Source organism: Equus asinus, chromosome 21 (genome assembly GCF_041296235.1).
Source record: "Equus asinus isolate D_3611 breed Donkey chromosome 21, EquAss-T2T_v2, whole genome shotgun sequence".
NCBI lineage: Eukaryota > Metazoa > Chordata > Mammalia > Perissodactyla > Equidae > Equus > Equus asinus.
Genome location: NC_091810.1, coordinates 78,213,483 through 78,234,451, shown reverse-complemented (window position 1 = coordinate 78,234,451; position 20,969 = coordinate 78,213,483). Strand labels below are relative to the sequence as shown.

At 38.4% G+C, this 20,969-nt stretch overlaps 1 protein-coding gene across 1 annotated transcript in view; it reads right to left on the bottom strand.

Annotated features, from left to right (window-relative positions):
- Window positions 1-7,792: 7,792 nt before the first annotated feature.
- The window catches only part of COL6A5 (collagen type VI alpha 5 chain), a 130,940-nt gene continuing 117,763 nt past the window's right edge, over window positions 7,793-20,969 (bottom strand). Inside the window, exon 41 of the mRNA XM_014859456.3 lies at window positions 7,793-8,622. Within this exon, the coding sequence (XP_014714942.3) occupies window positions 8,603-8,622 (20 nt within the window). The 3' untranslated portion in view covers window positions 7,793-8,602. The remainder of the gene's footprint in view (window positions 8,623-20,969) is intronic.

Genomic DNA, 20,969 nt, shown 5'->3' with positions numbered 1-20,969 from the left:
TGTTGGTTAATATACATCAGTTTAGTTGTAACTTAGAGGAGAGAGACAAGGGGAATTGCTCACTCTGCCACGGTGCTGACATCACTCTCCAACACAGAATTTTATACCCAGAAAAGCCATGTATTAGTTTGCTAGGGCTGTCATAACAAGTACCACAAACTGGGTAGGTTAAAATGGAAATTTATTCTTTCACAGTTATGGAGACCAGAAGTCCAAAATCAAGGTGTTGGCAGGGTTGTTTCCTTTTAGAGGCTCTGAGAAAGAATCTGTTCCATGTTTCTCTCCTGGCTTCTGTGGTTGTCAGAAATCCCAAACATTCCTTGGCTTATAGATGCATCTCTCCAGTCTCTGCCTCTGTCTTCACTTGGTCTTCATTCCTCTATGTGTGTCTCTGTGTCTTCACATGGCCTTCTTATAGAGACACCAGTCATTGGATTTAGCATCCACCTAATCAAGTATGATCTCATCTTAACTTAATTATATCTGTGAAGACCCTATTTCCAAATAAGGTCACATTCTGAGGTTCCAGGTGGACATGAATTTTGGGGAGACACTATCCAACCCAGTACAAATCATCAACCAAGTACGAGGGCAGAATAAAGACATTGGGGGCATGTAAGGACTGAAAAATTATATCTTCAATGCACTGGATCTTAGGGAGGTTACTGGAGGATGTGCTTTCCCAAAATAAGTAAACTAAGAAGGAGGAAGACATGGAACCAGGTAAAAGGAAATACAACAAGGAAAGCAGAAATAAGAGTCCACCTAGAGCAGAAAAATGTGGTGCTCTGGGTGTGAAGTGTCCCAGAGCAAGGGAAAGACAATGCCAAGTATTTGATACATTTGAGTTTTTGGAAAATAAAATTTACATTTGTTTGAAAGAGCTGAAATTCCAAGATAAAACAGAAGTTGAATAAGAAAGAGATATTTGTAGTCCTTTCTTGGCTCAATACTAAGCAATCTTACATAGTGATAAAATAGCAACCCTAACTTTTGATTTAACAAAAACTTAAGGGACTATATCAAGAAGGTAAGAATGGATAATTATGTTGGATAAATTGCTAAGTATTCAATCAGCAGTCAGCAGATAATATATAAAATTAATATGACATAAAATTGCAATGTTAGCACATTATTTAGAAATAGGTAAAAACGAGAAGAAACTAATAAAAGTGTATATGGTAACTTCTGGGAAATGGATCTGGGCAAGGAAGAGGAGGTGATGGCTGTCTTTTATTATGATCCTTTTAGTGTTATTTGATTTTTTAAATTTTGAGCAAGTAATACTTTTATAGCCATTCAAATTAAAAAAGAAAAGTATAATACAATATGCATAAGGATTATCTATGAATGTGTAAAAATGCAGCTTCTGTGTTTACATCCAGAGTCTAATTTAGTAGGATTGCTGGGCCTGGAACTCTGCATTTTAATGAGGCCTATGAAATTCTGATGGGAGTGGTCCCTAGACCTTACTTTGAGAAACACTTGTCTATAAAACAGCCACAACATTGCTAGGACATCAGCTCCAGCTGGTTTCTGGCAGAAACTAAGCAAATCTGATCCTATGTTAGCTGTGTCCATTCCCCTATTGACATTGGGGTAAAATTGTGCTGCATGTTAAAACTCTACTTAATTGAAAGTTATTCTAACTCCAAGAGTAAGTGATGAAACAAGAGACCTAGATGCTGAGTTCAGGAAATGTTTTCAGACAGTTGGGAAGAGTCTTTGAATCAGGCAAGTTGCAAACATTGGCAGAAGCCCTGAGGACAGTCACTCCTGTGTTACTAAAATGCATATGTAAAAAGGGATGTCATGGATTCTGTCCCGCCGTGCAGTCAGTCCATTGCTATGGAATAGCTGTGAGTGTGAAGGGGTCTGAGGTCACATCCCAGCCCGTGTCAAGGAGAATCTTAGAAAGGTATCCCGTGGAAATGCTGAAGTGAAAGCTGTTGCTGAAATCTGCTACCCAAACAGTGACAGAAGTGTCCCAGTGATAGCAAAGCTACTGTAAAAGGCTGATAAAGCCCATGATCAACCCTCTCCAAAGTTTCACACAACCCTGTTCCTTGGTCGCCCTTGAGAGTTATCACCAGCTTCCCAAACAGAGTCATTAGGGATGGTTCTTAACTTCTGTGGAGTAGCTCCTTGGAGCCAGACACTGTATAATGCTCTTCACACATGCCAAATCGCACAAAACCAATTTCACAGATGAGAAAAATGGAGGTTCCAAGAAGTTAAGCCACAAACCCAGCATCACAAAACCAGTATTTAGCAGGACAAGTCTTATTCTTATTCTTTCCATGATTCTGAATTGCATCCCGGACCATCTTTAAACCTACAGGATGTCAGATAACAGAACAAGATCATTAGCATCGAAGCTGTGGAGTGTGGTCCATTTATCACTGCAAATGTGTTCACTGAACAGAAATCCTGCTGGTCTGGCATGAGGACTCTTATGTAGAGGGAGCTGAACACAGCAACACAGCATGGCAGACCTGATGGAGCTCCTGCAAGAATCTCCAAAACACCGACACAGCTCTCTGTCACAGCTATGAATGAAACACTCGCAGCCGGCTGGACATGCCTGGGATGAGAATGGGTTACATGAATGGAGTGGCTAATTTTAAGCAAAGACCAAATTCTTAAGATGAGGTCACCAGTTGAAGGGTTTCATAAAGAAGCTGCAGATACCAAAGAAAGTAGCAAATTCTTAATCACAGAATTTATAAACTGAGGGAATTTTAGGGAAGATTAGCCCAACCTCTCCATTTTACTGATAATGATGATGAAGAGGAGGAACATGATAAGAGTTAACATTATTTCTCTTCCACATGCCACGCATTGTGCTAAGTATTACTTCATTTAATCCAATGAAATTGGTACAATTTTTATCCCCATTGTATTTATGAAGAAATCAAGGCCCAGAGATGCAGTGATTGATCCAAGGTGACACAACTAGTTAGGGGTAGGGTTAGGACTAGAATTCAAGCAACTGATGCCTAATCCTGGCTATTTTTCTTTGTACCTTACAGCCAATTTCTCTTCCCTTGAGAATGCGTGAAAAGAATACAGTCTTTGGAAGAACCAGGCAAATCCAGATCTAAATCCTGCTTTACCTTGGACTGTGTGCCCTTCTCTTGCTGAGTCCTGGAACCCTCATTTATAAAATGGAGGTAATGATATCTTACTCTTCCTTTTGTTGCCAGTATTAAATGAAATAATGTGTATGAAGTACCTATCACAGCATCCGGGACATAGTAAGAACTCACCAAATGTGTTTTTTTTCCTTTTCCCTCTCCTTCTTGCCTTAGGTGCGGAAATGGTGTCTATTTGGCCTTTTCAGTATCTGCCCTTTTAATATCTTTTTTTTCTTTTTTGAGGAACATTAGCCCTGAGCTAATATCTGCCACCAATCCTCCTCTTTTTGCTGATGAAAACTGTCCCTGAGCTAACATCCATGACCATCTCCCTCTACTTTATATGTGGGACGCCTGCCAGAGAATGGCTTGACAAGCAATGCATAGATCTGCAACCGGGATCAGAACTGGTGAACCCCGGGCCACTGAAGCAGAATGTGCAAACTTAACCACTGCGCCACCAGGCCAGCCCCAGTATCTGTCCTTTTAGATAGTAATCACCATATACCATATTGATCTTCCAAATGGATCGACTATATATTTGCATGCATATGAGGACCCACACAATGAAGTATTTCAATACAGAATCCACGTAGTCAATCCCCCTTCCCCATGAACGCAATGGGGTTCATGGTTTAACCAAAAATATATTTTAAGGACAAAGAGCCAGGAGAGACAATTACTTTTTGTTGGATTACTTACCTGATTTTTGCCTGGCTAAATTGTATCCAATCATTTTCATTCAGATCAAAGGACCTCTTCTTGAAGAAACCTTCTCTGGATCCCAGCCTGGGGAAAGAAGTCCTTCTCTAAATTCCCACGGTGCTCTCTGCGTACCTTCACCGTAGCACTGCTACATTAAATTAACACTCTTTCTGGGTCTTCCCAGCTAGACTATGAGCTCAGGCACATGTCACATTTTATTTATCTTTCTATTCCCTATTTCTGGCATAATGCATGCTATAAGGTAGATGCTCTATATATGAGGCCAAGCTGAACAGAAAATCTGCAAATTGCATCTACTCATTAGCAGAGCTTCAAACAAGTGAGCTCTAGGCCAGCACTTCTCAAACGTACATGTGCACATGAATCACCTGGAGATGTTGTTAAACTGTGATACAATTGACTTGGGTGGAGCCTAGAGATTCTGCATTTCTAACAAGCTCTCAGGTGATGCTATGCTGCTGGTTCACGGACCATCAGCTACACTTTGAGTAGCCAGGATTGTGGCCCTCCAAGGCCATGAAACACAGGGAAACTGTAGATCAACTTATTTCATATCAGAAAAAACTTTTTTTTACTTTGCGGAAGTGCTGGTAACAGAGAGGGTAAAAGATGACTTACGCCGTTTAATAGTCTGTTCTCATAATATCCATCATCCTGGAGTCTGATATATTCTTTTGTGAGAGATTGCAAACAGTTGTCAAGTGAGCAAGACCTCCACATAGCTGTTGTCCTCATCAGAGGAGACGAGAACTTCCTTATCAGTGGCATTTGTGTAGAGGACAACTTCTAGCTGGTATAGGACTTTTTCTCAATACAGAATCCAAATTCAGTTTGGGAAGCAGAAGCTTGGAGAAGAAGGGAGGGAGGCCAACAGGTTACTCACCAGGCTCAGCAAGATAGGCTTTATTCATTTATCTCCTCCTACACAAAGAAAAGTAGTTATTGAACACCTATTAAATTTCTGATGTACTACAAGGTGAGAGGTGCTAAGCTTGTCAAGGTGGACAAGGGAGGACCAGAGAAGAAATTTAGTCAAAAGAAAATTCCAGAATTCTGGATCAGACGATAGAAAGAGGTTTTAATTTAGGGAATCCAATAGGGAGTTCACACATGTTCAACTATGACTATTCAAATTCTCAACCACACTGCTCACATTCAGATAATAGATCTAAGAATCAGATTTAAAATGTCAAATGAAGTTTTCCAGAGAGATCACAGGATTCTTAGTCATCTGTAATTCTGACCAGCTGTTCCGCAGTGCATTGTCCATGCCATGTAAGACTGCGGTGGCTCAGCTGTGGGTCATTTCTGCACAGAACCCCTGGGAAAATGCATATCTGATGCGTGTGCCGTGGCTCCTTTTTGAGCAAGTGCAATTTTGCTTATCAATGACTCCATAGTCAAACAGATCGCCTATTGTGGAATGGTTCAAGATTTTTTAAAAGTTTACTGGGTTTTTTTAAGCTTATATAAAAAGGCTTTTCAGCAACTCATCACACTTGCCATGACCTCAGCTTCCACTAATCCCCAGGTTTCCAATCCAGTCATACTGGCCCCCGTACAAGCCCTGCTCACACAGTCTCAATTTCCCCACTCAACTCAGTGCACAAACAAACACACAGGTCTTGCTGGCTTTTGTATCCTGGTCATTGCTCATGCCAGTTCCTCTCCTCTCCGTCAAATCAAACCATATTTATCTTTCAAGGTGACTTTGCTCGTTCGTTCATCAATTCTTTATTGAATGCCTTTTAAGTGCCAGGCACTATCCTAGGTGTTGGGGGTATAGTGATGAACAAATGGGGATGCTCACTTCAGTGTCTCTTGGGGACACAGACAAGTGAATGGGCTGAGCCATTATAATGCTCCCTGCTGGGACCTGGAGGGAGAGATCCAGTACTGAGAGACTATACAGTGGGACAAGGGTTACATTGCTCAGCTTTGGGAAGCTTAGGAAAGGTGTTACCAAACAGGAGACAGCCCAACAAGATGAATAGGTGGTCGGGAGGGGAAGAGGTTGCTTGCAGTGGGAAGAGAGAGGGCTGGGAAGGTAAGCAAAGGTAAGATTTTGCAGAGTTTTTAAGGTATGGAGGGAGTTTGTACTGTTATCTTACAGGAGCTAGGAGGAGAGCCTTAGGGATCTGTAAGTAGGGATCTGCTATGAATCCCATTTATTCCTTGAAGTCTTCTCCAATTATTTAAATGCCAAGTGATTTTTTCCTTCTTTGATTTCCAAAGCAATTACTGGCTCTACTCAGCAGTGTTACTCTGAATTCATGCACAGTATTTTTATCATCCTATGGTCATTCTCCGCTATTGGTTTTCAACTTTCTTGTGCCCATAGCACACATTCAAGTACTATCTTTTGGTTTGAATGTCCAAAATATATAATACACTTATTTTGAAAGTCTCCTATATTTACAGTGTAACTGTTCCTTCAGTGAAACAATGTCACTTAATGTCACCCCTCTTACCTCTAATGCATCAAATTGTGCTCTGTAACCTCAAGTGACCACTCAGACATAAAAATTTACATCAAAAGTGAATGTACACTCAGTGGTAACAAACTAATTTTCTATATTGATCAAAATTATGTAGCATATCAGTGAAGGGGACAATTTTCCCTGGTACTTGGTGTCAAGGAGAACCATTGTTCTAGAATGTTCCCTAACTCTAGCGACCTTGACTTAATGCAAACTTCTCAAGTCAAGGATAGTTATATATATTTTTAAATTTTCCACAATTCTTAACACAGTTCTGGATGTAGCATAAGGATTTACTTAAATTTTACATTTATTTTGATGACTTGGTTCACTCTTTTAATTATGAAATATGTCAGGGATCCAAAAGTGTATAAAAAAATAAGAAACACCCATTTTTCCATCACCCAGATTAAGAGATAAAACATTATAATGACAGTTGAACCCCGGCTTTACCCCTCTCCATTGAAAGATAACCATTGTCTTGAATTTGGTGCTTATTGTCTCTATATATGCTCTTACTACAGTTGTGGGTGTTCATAAACAAGACATAGCATTACTTCTCAGGTTTTAAAATGTCGTATAAATGATGTCATTATGTATCCTTCCACTACTCTTTTTGGTTCAATACTATCTTTGAGATTTGTCCGCAGTTATAGATACAGCTCTAGTTTATCAATGGGACTGCTGTATCATATTCCATTGTATGAACATACCACATTTAGGACATTTTGGTTGGTTTCAAGTCTTCACTAAAACACAGAACACTGCAGTGAACGTGTTCATGTTTGCTTCTCTGTGTACATGTGCAAGATCTATAGGCATATAAATCTAGTAGTGGGATCACTGGGTTGTAGGATATGTGCATCGTCAACCTAACTAGATATTGCTAAGATGATGCTCTAATGTAAAGGTGGAACAATTTACACTCCCATCAGCAGGGTGAGTGCCTCTGGCTTCACATTCTTGATAACCCATGTTACTTTCAGGTTTAGGGGTCTGATGTATTTTTTGTGCATACATTTAAACACACACATACACACCAGGATTCTTAGGGAAAAACAAAACTAATTCATTAAATGAGTCAAGTTTGCTTTAGAAGTTCCCAGAGAGCAACAAGTGGCTACTTTAAGATTTTTGACAACCTAGAATTAATTGATTGGATTATTTTTAAATCATTAAAACAGGAGTAATGTAAGGAAAATTACGTGGAAAAAGTACAAGATTGCCTATAGTAATACCCCATTAACAGTCACTTTTTAAAATATACAATATATACTCATGGACTTGGCAATTACCTGTTGCCTTAACCAAATTGGATGATTTTTAAAATGAATTCACTCTTGGCTTATTTTACATTTTATGTATATTTTTCAAATATGTTTAATCACGTACTGGCATTCCAATGGGTCTGAGGGAGACTTCTGTTAAATAAAAATGAACAGAACAAGCTTCCAGGTCAGACTTGCTTTTATTTCAGAACTTGTCTCTTGCCATGTTGTAATTCCCAAGAAGCATTCCGGTCATACAGAACCGGTCATCCTTTTTCATAATGTTTTGTTTTTTTGCAGCAAAAATCAAGTACACACAAAGCAAAGTATACTAAAACATAAAACAAATGATGACAGCAGAAAATAGAAGTTCATACAATTAGCCTCGTTTCACTTTTTTCTTTCTCACAAATTCCGTTCTTTTGTAAATGTCTTGGTAAAGAGCAAGCATTGACTATGGTGATGGCAGCCTCACAGGTGGGTTTTACAGGGCAATCAGTGCTAGATGCAACATTGGGGTCTTATCAGAACTGAAGACATAGGCATGGGTGTCTAGTTCTATGAATAGCTAGAAGACATTCCCAGAAAATTCTAATTGTAACTGCTTTTTACTCAAGTCCCATTTGAGGTATAGATAGGATGAAAATTATGACAGAAATCTTATTTAGGCAGATACATCATTGGAATTGATGCCTGACCCATACAGAGCTGTCAAAGAAAAAATTCAGTCAACTCTTCAAGGTCAGTTGTCCCAATTCTCAGGAGAAACAAAATCATTTCTAGTTTCTCAGGCCTGTTCATTGATGTCTTCACTCAGAAATGTGTTTCCCTCAGATTTGAAACAGAACAAATTTAGCATGTAACTAGCCAATTCTTTTCATGAAAAATTCCTGCCACCTAATGCTCCACCTCTAACAGATGATTTATGCTCTCTGGTTACAACCACATGGAATTACACATGCCAATGGAGCTATCTTCTTTGCTGCTATGATCATCTTGCATCCTCACCATCTGCAAAACATTAAAATATGCATTGCTCTTAATGTCACAGGATTTGTTTAAAACATTCCTTCTAGAGTCTACTCCTTTTTATGCCCCATATGAAATGAACACATGTAGTTTTACCATTTTCAATAGTCAAAATAAAAGTGTGATGTGATAATACATATAAGTGAGCAACTTATAAGTAGAATTATGGTTATACTTCTTCCTAGGAAAACGTTGGTACATTCATGTTCTGAAATTTCATGCTTAGCACATTTGGTGGCTGGTATCATTGATTCAGAGCTAGAGGGAATGTGCAGAGCTGGATGGACTATGTCCAAAATCCCTCTGGTCTGTTTTTTAGCATTAATTTCTAGGATAACATTCCTGCCCCTCCTTCCCTCTTCCCTCTTTTCCCTGACCACCTCCATGTAAGATTTGCTTCCAGCATCAGCACCTACTATTCTTCTTCAGAGGGATCCTGTCCAGCCTCTGGAGTGGCTTTAATCACATGCAGCATCAGTGCCTGGGAGTTTACGGCCCTCCCTAAGGCAGCCCTTGACCAATCAATGACCCCCAGGGGAGTAAGAAAGCCTGACATCTTTGCCTCAGGTCAGAACAACTCTGCAGCATAAGTCACAATCCTGAGTGCCAGGAGGAGCAAGCTGAAGCTGGCCTCAATGGCACTTGGTCTAAGATGACACCCTTGTTTGGCTTCTACTCCTTCCCTGTCTTGCTGCCTCCATTCCCTTTCTAGTTCTCCCGTGAGTGACAATCACATGCACAAGAATCCTCACCTCAGGGTCAGCTCCAGGGAAGCTGGCCCCACATAGGATCTGAGAAATGATCCTACCTACTCATCTTTGGACACTTTTGCTTACATCTCCTCCTCAAAGGAAAAAAATTATGAACTCCTGCCTTACATATTTTAAAGTTAACATCTAATTATTTTATTATGAGTTTAAGTGATTAAAAAAGGTGTAATTTGTGACATATTGTAAAAACTGACATTTAAAAATAAAACTTCCACATTTCTCTTTTAATTTACCCAATGGAATCTAAATATCATAGTGATTCAATACCACCATTATTGATTTAAAATATATGTAAATACGTTCAGGATTAAAAGATATTTTGTAATGTTCATTTCTCTCCTTAAACATGTATTTCTATTCCAGATACTTCCTTCACAGAATTTCATTCTAACTGTAATATATTTACATGCTTTAAGATCTTTTCTTGTTTGTCTAATCATAGTTCTCTGCAGCAAAAAACATATATTTAAATGTATGTCTTTTATTTCCTATGACTATAACCTTCCATGTGTTAAAATTTTTTCTAGATGGATTACCAGTAGAATTTATCAAAACACCAGGTATATTTAAATTTTGGTAATTCTATCAAAACAAAAAGTAAAGATTTTTATTGGAAATGCATTTCTTAATGAGATGGGTAGTTTTTCTCTATTATTTTTACTTATTAAAATTTGTTAAGAGTGAGGCAAATTTTAATATGAATTCTATTAATAGTTATTCTTTTAGATTTAAGCACTGATAAATATTGTTTACATAGATAGATGGGTAGTGAAGGAGTTTTATTATAGCAGTGTCAAACAATTCTTTGAGTTGTTTCTGAGTTTATATGCCAAAAACCACCCAGTAATCTTGCAAAGTGTTTTACAGAGAGGCGTCAAGATGGCGGCGTAGGCAGACTCTGAACTCACCTCCTCCCATGAAGACAACAAATTTACAACTACTCTAGGAACAATTACCCCTGAGAGAGAACTGAAAACTGGATTTAAAGAACCCCTGCAACAAGGGACAGTCCTGACAGAAGTAGAAGAGGCAGAAAGTCCTTCCTGGAGAGAAAAAAATTCCACCTTTACAAGCCACGGCACCTCATGGCCAGCTGGAAGCAATCCTAAGCCACATAGGGGATCAGCCCCACCTTACAAAGCCTAAAACAATTGCATGCTCCTGTGCATGGGGCCAGCCCCACTCAGCTGCAATCCTGAGAGAGCTGACAAGAGCCTTGCAGGCCAGAAGCCTACAGCAACTGTAAATCCCTGAGCCTACCAACCAGTCAAGCTGAGGGCCTACTCACTTAACAGATAAACTGCAACAGGAATGTACTATTAGACCTTGCAGCCAACTGTGCTGGGGCTCCCCATGCCCAATAAAGTGACTAAATGGTCCATAGCAGTCACACGCAGCTGAGTATCACAACCAGCTAGCCAGGGGGACACCCAACCTCCCTGGGCACCTGCAGCAAGTGCAACCCTGCCACAACAGAAAGACACATGTAACTCACCCAGGGGTCAATCCTAGAACATTTGGAACTGGTGACAAGAGGGAGGCACCCTGCCAGGCCTCATAAGGCATCTCTTACATAAGGACACTTCTCCAAGATTAGGTGAGGTACCTGACCCACCTAATACATAGATATAAGCACAGAGAAAGAGGCAAAATGATGAGGCAAAGGAATACATTCCAAAAAGAGAACAGGACAAAACTCCAGCAAAAGGACTAAATGAAACAGAAATAAAAGGTCTACCTAACAAAGAATTCAAACAAAAAGTCATAAGGATGCTCACCGATGTTGGGAGAAGAATGGGTGCACTCAGTGAGAACATTAACCAAGATTGGAAAATATAAAAAAGAACCAATCAGAAATGAAGAATACAACACTGGAAATGAAAAATTCACTAGACGGACTCAATAGCAGAGTAGATGATACAGAAGAAGGGATCAGTGAGCTGGATGAAAGACTAGAGGAATCACCCAAGCTGAAAAGATAAAAGAAAAAAGAATTAAACAGAATGATAACAGTCTAAGGGAACTCTGAGATAATAGCAAGTGCACTAATATTTGTATTATAGGTGTCCCAGGAGAAGAAGAGAGAGACAATGGGGCAGAGAATCTACTTGAAGATATAATAGCTGAAAACTTTCCTAATCTAAAGAAGGAAATAGATATCCAGGCACAGGAAGCACAGAGAGAACCAAACAAGATAAACCCAAAGAGGCTCACAACAAGACAGATTATAATTAAAATGTCCAAAATTAAAGACAAAGAGAGAATCCTAAAAGTTGCAAGAGAAAGGCAACAAGTTACATACAAAGGAAACCCCATAAGCCTATCAGCTGACTTCTCAGGAGAAAGCCTACAGGCTAGAAAGGATTGGCACAATATATTTAAAGACTGCAAAGGAAAAACCCTACAGCCAAGAATACTCTACCTGGCAAAGTTATTCAGAGTGGAAGGAGAAATAAAGAGTTACCCAGACAAGCAAAAATTAAAGGAGTTTATCACCAAGAAACCAGTTTTACAAGAAATGCTAAAGGTACTTATTTAAGTGGGAAAGAGAAGACCACAGATAGGAATAAGAAAGTTATAAAAAAAAAAAACAAAGGCAATAAAATCACTGGTAAAGGCAAAAATACAGTAGAGGTAGCAGATCAACCACCTGTGAAGATAATATGAAGGTGAAAAGACAAACGTACTAAAATTACCTATTTCCATGATAAGTGGGTAATGGATAAACATACACACAAAAAGAGGTTAGATATGATATCAAAAGCATAAAATGCGGGAGGAGGGGAGTAAGAGAGTAGAGCTTTTAGAAAGAGGTCAAATTAAAGAGACCATCAACTTAATATAGGTTGCTATATACATAGGTTATTATGTATGAACCCCATGGTAATCACAGACCAGAAACCTATAATAAAGACATAAAAAATTAGGAGAAAGGAACCCAAGCATAATACTCAAGAAAGCCATTAAACCACAAGGGAAGAGAGGAAGAGAAGAAGAACTACTGAAACACCCAGAAGAAAGGTAACAAAATAGCAATAAGTACATACTTATCAATAGCTACTTTAAATGTCAATGGACTAAAAGCTCCAATCAAAAGTCATAGGGTGGCTGATTGGATAAAAAAAACAAGACCCATATATATGCTACATAGAAGAGACACACTTCAGACCTAAAGACACTCACAAACAGAAAGTGAAGGGATTGAAAAAGATACTCCATGCAAATGGCAATGAAGAGAAAGCCAGGGTAGCAATATCTATATTAGACAAAATAGACTTTAAAACAAAAACTGTAACAAAAGACAAAGAAGGGCATTACATAATGATAAAGGGAACAATCCAACAAGAGGATATAACACTTGTAAATTTCTACTCACCCAACATAGGAGCACCTAAATATATAAAGCAACTATTAGCAGACATAAAAAGAGAAATGGATAGTAACACAATAATAGTAGAGGACTTCGACACTCCACTTATACCAATGGATAGATCATCCAAACAGAAGATCAATAAGGAAACAGTGGCCTTAAATGACCCATTAGACCAGATGGACTTAGTAGATATATACAGAACATTCCATCTGAAAACCACAGAATTCTAACTCTTTTCAAATGCACATGGAACATTCTCCAAGACTGATCACATATTAGGACACAAAACAAGTCTCAATAAATTTAAGAAGACTGAAATAATACCAAACATCTTTTCAGGTCACAAAGGTACGAAACTAGAAGTCAACTACAGGAAGAAACTCAGAAAAGCCACAAATACGTGGGGATTAAACAAAATGCTACCAAACAATGATTGGGCCAGTGAAGAAGTCAAAGGAGAAATCAAAAATATCTGAAGACAAATGAAAATACAACATGCCAAAATTTATGGGATACAGCAAAAGCAGTTCTAAGAAGGAAGTTTATAGCAACACAGAGCTACTCAACAAACAAGAAAAATCTCAAATAAACAATCTAACCACACCAGAAGGTACTGGAAAAGGAGAACAAACAAAGCCCCAAATCAGTAGAAGGAAGGAAATAAAAATCAGAACAGAAATAAATGAAATAGAGACTTAAAAAACAACAGAAAAAATCAATGAGACCAAGAGCTGATTCTTTGAAAAGTAAACAAAATTGACAAAGTTTTAGCTAGACTCACCAAGAAAAAAAGAGAGAAGTCTCAAATAAATAAAATCAGAAATGAAACAGGAGAAATTACAACAGACACCTCAGAAAAACAAAAGACTATAAGAGAATACTATGAAAAGATATATGCCAACAAATTGGATAATCTAGGAGAAATAGATAAATTCTTAGAATCATACAACCATCCAAAACTGAATCAAGAAGAAATAGAGAATTTAAATAAACCAATCACCAGGTAGGAGATTGAAACAGTAATCAAAAACCTCCCCAAAAATAAAAGTCCAGGACCAGACAACACCCTGATGAATTCTACCAAACATTCAAAGAAGACTTAATACCTATCCTTCTCAAACTGTTCCAAAAAATTGAAGAGGAGGAGAAGCTTCCTAACTCATTCTACAAAGCCAACATTACCCTGATAACAAAACCAGACAAGGACAACACAAAAAAAGAAAATTACAGATCAATATCACTATAGTACATCGATGCAAAAACCCTCAACAAAATACTAGCAAATCAAACACAATAATACATTAAAAAGATCATACACCATGATCAAGTGGAATTTGTTCCAGGAATGCAAGGATGGTTCAACATCTGCAAATCAATCAACGTGATACACCACATTAACAAAATGAAGAATAAAAATCACCCAATCATCTCAATAGATGCAGAGAAAGCATTTGACAAAATAGAGCTTTCATTTATGATAAAAACCCTGAATAAAATGGGTACAGAAGGAAAGTACCTCAACATAATAAAGGCCATATATGACAAACACACAGCTAATATTCTCAATGGAGAAAAACTGAAAATTATCCCTCTGAGAACATCAACCAGACAAGGATGCCCACTTTCACCATTCCTATTTAAGATATTATTGGAAGTCCTAGCCAGAACAATCAGGTAAGGAAAAGAAATAAAAGGGATCCAAACTGGAAAGGAAGAAGTGAAACTGTCACTATTTTCAGATGACATGATTTTATATATAGAAAACCCTAAAGAATCCACCAGAAAACTTTTATAAATAAATGAATATGGTACAGCTGCAGGATACAAAATCAAGATACAAAAATCAGTTGCATTTCTATACACTAACAACAAAGTAGCAGAAAGAGAAATTAAGTATACAATCCCATTTGTAATTGCAACAAAAAGAATAAAATATCCAGGAATAAACTTAACCAAAGAGGTGGAAGATCTGTACACTGAAAACTATAAAACATTGTTGAAAGAATTTGAAGATGACACGAAGAAATGGAAAGATATTTCTTGCACTTGGGTTGGAAGAATTAACATCGTTAAAATGTCCATACTTCCTAAATCAATCTACAGATTCAATGCAACCCCTATCAAAGTTCCAACAACATTTTTCATAGAAATAGAAAAAAGAATCCTAAAATTTATATGGAGCAACAAAAGACCCCAAATAGCCAAAGGAACCCTGATAAAAAAGAACAAAGCTGGAGGTATCACACTCCCTGATTTCAAAATACACTACAAAGTTATAGTAACCAAAACAGCACGGTACTGGCACAAAAACAGACTAATATATCAATGAAACAGAATCGAGAGCCCAGAAATAAACCCACACATTTATGGACAGCTAATTTTCGATAAGGGAGCCAAGAACATACAATGAAGAAAGGAAAGTCTCTTCAATAAATGGTGTTGGGGAAACTGGACAGCCATGTGCAAAAGAATGAACGTAGACCATTATCTTACACCATACACAAAAATTAACTCAAAATGGATTAAAGACTCGAATGTAAGATGTGACACCATGAAACTTCTAGAAGAAAATATAGGCAGTAGGCTCTTCAACATTGGTCTTAGCAGCATATTTTCAAGTACCATGTCTGACCAGGCAAGGGAAACAATAGAAAAAATGAACAAATGGGACTACATCAAACTAAAAAGCTTCTGCACAGCAAAGGAAACCATCAACAAAATGAAAAGACAACCTAACAATCGGGAGAAGATATTTGCAAACCATATATCTGATAAGGGGTTAATATCCAAAATATATAAAGACTCATACATCTCAACAACAAAAAAATCTAAGAACCCAATTAAAAAATAGGCAAAAGATCTGAACAGACATTTCTTCAAAGCAGATATACAGATGGCCAACAGGCACATGAAAAGATGTTTAAAATCATTAACTATCAGGGAAACACAAATCAAAACTACAATGAGATATCACTTCACTCCTATCAGAATGGCTATAACTAACAAGACAGGAAATAAGTGTCGGAGAGGACGTGGAGAGAAGGGAACTCTCACACACTGCTGATGGGAGTGCAAACTTGTGCAACCACTATGGAAAGCAGTATGGAGTATCCTCAAAAAATTAAGAATAGACCTACCATATGATCTGGCTACCCCACTGCTGGGTATTTATCCAAGAACATGAAAACATGAATGCATAAAGATACATGCACCTCTATGTTCATTGCAGCATTATTCACAATAGCCAAGACTTGGAAGCAAACTACGTGCCCATCAAGGAATGAATGGATAAAGAAGATGTGATATATTTGCACAATGGAATACTACTCGGCCATAAGAAATGATGAAATCTGGCCATTTGTAACAACATGGATGGACCTTGAGGGTATTATGCTAAGCGCAGTAAGTCAGAGGGAGAAAGCCAAACATCATATGATCTCACTCATAAGTAGAAGATAAAAACAACAACAAACAATCACAGAGAGACAGAGATTGGATTGGTGGTTACCAGAGGGGAAAGGGTAAGAGGTGAGGGAAGAGGGCAAAAGGGGTGATTAGGCACACGTGTGGTGATTGATTGTAATTAGTCTTTGGGTGGTGAACATGATGTAATCCACACAGAAATCGAAACATAATGAGGTACACCTGAAATTTATATAACATTATGAACCAGTTACCACAATAAAATAAATAAATAATTTAAAAAAGGTTTAATAAAAGAATCTGTTACTCAGTCACTAGACGACATTTTCTCACTTCTGGGAAATGTACCCAAAAACACTTTACCAAACAACTATTAATTATACCAGCTACTCTTTCACTTAGAGGCACAGAGTTTAACTCAAGAATCCAAATACGGTGGCAAAAATTTAATATTGCTAAATTAAGCACACTTGACACATGGGCTATTACTATATTTTTTGATAAAATATTTCTTATAATCTGTTTTACATATTTTTCTCTTCAGAATGTTGAAGTTGCAACTCAGCTCATTCACTTTATGCGACATGTCCCCATATAGCATAATTATGGCAGAACTGGTCCTCATTTTGTAAAACCAATCAACATCCCTGCCTTAGATAGAGTCTAATTTCATCTTTTAATTGAAATAAGTATGTTACTGAGGGTATCTGCGATGACATCTTACTTAGGATTCCATTCCAAGATAGGTAAACCATTGAGGTTCTTGCTATGATTTTTTCTGCCTGATGAAACAATGCTTGCTCTCCATCAATATTTCCCCTATATGTTCTTTGCTTTATTCTCATGGAATTCCCACTCAGGAGAGATGCATCCTTTGACAAGAGTTGGGAAATGGAATGGGCCAGATTACTAAATGAAATTTACCATCACTTCTGTCACCCTCACTCTATACCTGGATTCAGAGCATCCAAACAGGAGTTCAAATGCCCCATTTCCAGTGACACACTTCTTCCTTAACAGAAACATGTACAGAATGGGAAAGACCTGAAGCCTTACCTAGCTTAAAGGAGGGCTATAGACCCAATATTTAAAATGACTCCTTGATTGACAACACCACCCCAACTCCCACCCCATGCCTCCCTAGAAGGGTTTTACATCTGAGCAGAGTACCGTAATCAGATTTAGAACAGCTGACAAATATTCGATTTTTGTGTGAAGTCGGGGGCATTTGTAAAAGGGGATGCAGGAAAGGCGACCCTCCATGATGCCTCAAACACAAACTCTAAAGGTAGAGTGTCCTTTAAGACTAGTTTTTAGAAATCCATGTATTGGAAATTCTTTGGTGTCCCATGGTATGAAAAACACTGGCTTTGCCCAAGCTCCTCATTATACAAATAATAAAGTTGAGGTCCAGGGCAATCAGGTGACTTTTCAAGATCACAAAGCTAGTTAGTGACAGAACTAAAACTAGCATCTGGCTCTCCTCATTTCCTGCCTGGCATTCTTTCCACCATGGCCCTCAGCTCTAATATCATTTGTCATCATCACTATCATCATTGTCATTACCATCAGCATAATTTTAAACAATAGGTAACACTCATTAAGCTTTTATTCTATGCAAAGTGTTGTTCGAAGCACTTTACATTCATTACTGTTCACAGTAGCCTATGATGTAGGCTCTGTTATTATCCTCATTTTACAGATGGGGAAATGGAAGCTCGGAGAGGCAAAATGACGTGCCCAAGAACACATGACCAGTAATTGCAGACATAAGATTCAAATCCATGTCTGATCCCTGGATTCACTCTTTCAACTACTGTTTCCCAAAGTGGTTTCTATAAAACACCAGCCTGATAAGATGCCCCTGACACAAGATTCTGTGGTCAAATTAGTTTGACTATTGAATCTCTCAGAATCACGGTGTACATTAGCCTATTAAAGGCATTGAGAAGTCCTGCAAAAAGGACACTTACTTATCAGGGTTTTACAGGAAAATAATTCTTTTCCCAATACCCATTAATATCTGGTGAAAAGACCCCCATCAAAGATGAATAATTTAGGCTCAATATGTATAATGCTGGGTCAGTAGTTCTCAAACTCTAGCCTAAATCAGAACTCTCTGGAGGGCCCGAATCCCAGAGTTTCTGATTCAGTAGGTGTGGGGGGCAATCAAAAATCTGCATTTCTCTTGAGTTCCTAGATGATGCTGATGTTACCGTCCAGGGACCACACTTTGAGAAACAACGCACTTGATGTTAGAAAAAGAAAGGCTAAGAAACAAGCCGTGGTTGGCATAATGGGAAAAAGAATACAGTTATGCTTTAGGAAATCCACACTAAAATCTTGCAAATGTACACTATAATGAGCAAACAGAAAATCTGTGCATTAAGTAGATGGACAAAGTGAAAATAGAAAAATGGGCAAGTGAAAATAAAAGCCCACTCTCTTTGGGAAAATAGAAGATAAGCAAAGTGATATAAAGGCTGATCATTCTTCACAATGGATTTTTATTTTTAACTGTCAAGTGTATTACCAGGCTTAGAGAATTCATTCAGGGATAATACTAGTTGATTATGTGCCAGCCACAGGGTGTATTCTGAGCTTCATATGTGTCATCTCCAACATTTCAACAACGCATAGATAGATTTTATTATCTCCTTTTCGTGGACTAACTTTAAGGTGAACTTGTGTTCTAGAAACATAATTATAGACTATAAATCATTGCGACAAAACAGCATTGGACTTGGTGCTGTGATTAGTCTTCGGTAAAACCCACAGTTCAGATGTCTGTAGCTTCCACTTCCTTATCTGTAAACAGATACAGTACAACTCAGTGATTTCTAAAGTCATTCCAATTTCCAAATTCTAACCTTCCAGGATTCCAAGAAAAAAGCCAACTGTCATTTTCTGAAGAGACTCAGACTGACTTCATGGAGCAGGGCTGGCCAAATGTCACCCAATCAAGCTGTTGGCTAGAACTCTCTGAGGGAAATGATTAAAGACGTCTTCTACTCCTAGATGTATGATGGATAATTCAACATAAAGATGGAGAAAACTTTTGGAGGAAAGAAATTATGGAGAATGATAACAAACAAGAAAGGGATTGGTCATGTTCACTTAATAATCCTTCCGATTCTACCAACCTTCTCATTTCCAGCAGTGAACCACCATGAGATACCTCACAGGACTGATTCAATCAGGATTTATAGCAGTGTTTTCCAAACTTGTATGCACGCTGGAATCGCCTGTGGAGCTTCAAAAAAGCATGGACGCCTGTGTCTCACCCCCAGAGAATGCGATTGAATTGATGTGAGCGTGGGCTGGACTATGAAATTGTCAACAAATAGCCAGGTGATTACAATGAACAGACAATTTTGGGAAATGCTGATTTATAGGGTTCTTTCCTGTGATTGCATTGTTAATTATATCCCCTACTATAGACTGAATTGTATCCCCCCAAAACTCATGTGTTGAAGCCCTAACTCCGCATGTGACTGCTTTGATGATATGGCCTGTAGGCAGGCTATTGTGGTTAAATGAGGTCATAAGGGTGGAGCCCTGATCTGATAAAAGCGGTGCCATTCTAAGGAGAGGAAGAGCCACCAGGACTCTCTCCATCATGTTAGGACACAGCAAGAAGGTAAGCCGTGTGCAAGCCAGGAAGAGAGCTCTCACCAGGGACCAAATTGGCCAGTGCCTTGATCTTAGACTTCCCAGGCTCCAGAACTGTGAGAAAATAAATTACTGTTGTTTAAACCACGCAGTCTACGGCATTTGTTATGGCAGCCTGAGGCTAAGACACCCACCCTCTTACAGTCACCTCCCCGTCTCTGAAAACTCTTGGGAAAACACACTGAATCAGGAGTTGCCAGCCCAGGGTCATGTCCCAGTAAGGCAGAAAACCTCTTTGAGCTTCAGTTTCTCCACCTGCATCTGAGGCATAGTAACTCAGGGTTATGAACACACCGGGTTTGGGAGGGAACCCAGTGAGATCACATGTATGAAATTACCTTACAAACAGTATAGCTCTGTTCATGGGCGAGCTGCATCTGGCACCTGCCGCTTGCTGTTACTCACCCAGCCTCCCTTCCAAGCCCTGACATGATTTCTCATTCATGTCCCTTCCTGGGTTTCACTTGTCCACTATATTCTCTCACCATCCAGTCACCAGTCACTTGACCTCACTCCAACTCCCTGCGGACCCATCTTAGCTCTCCTTCAGAATGTGGCTGTTGGCAACAAATTCTCAGTTTTCCTTCATCTGAGGATGTCTTTATTTTGCCTTCATTCTGCAGGGCTATTTTCACTGGATATAAAATTCTGTGTTCACAGTTCTTTCCTTTCAGCACTTTAAAGAAAAAACGTTGTTTCACTGTCTTCCCCCCTTCCTGGTTTCTGACGAGAAATCCAGTCATTTGAATAGTTGTTCTCTTCTTTCGTAACACGTATTTCTCTAGATTCTTCAAGAGTTTTCTTTATCTTTTGTTTTCAACAGATTATGATGCGTCCAAGTGGAGTTTTCTCTGAGTTTATAAAATTTGTAAAGTTACCTCTTACCAATTTGGGAAGTTTTTGGCCATTATTTCCTCAAATATTTTTTCTGAATGAGTCTAATTTTCCTTTATTTCTACTTTCTTCTAGAATGCCAATGAAACAAGTGTTAAACCTTTGATAGTGTTACACAAGTCTCTGAGGCTCTGTTGATTTTTTAAAATCTCTTTTCTTTCTTCAGATTTTATAATTAATCTATCTTTAAGTTCACT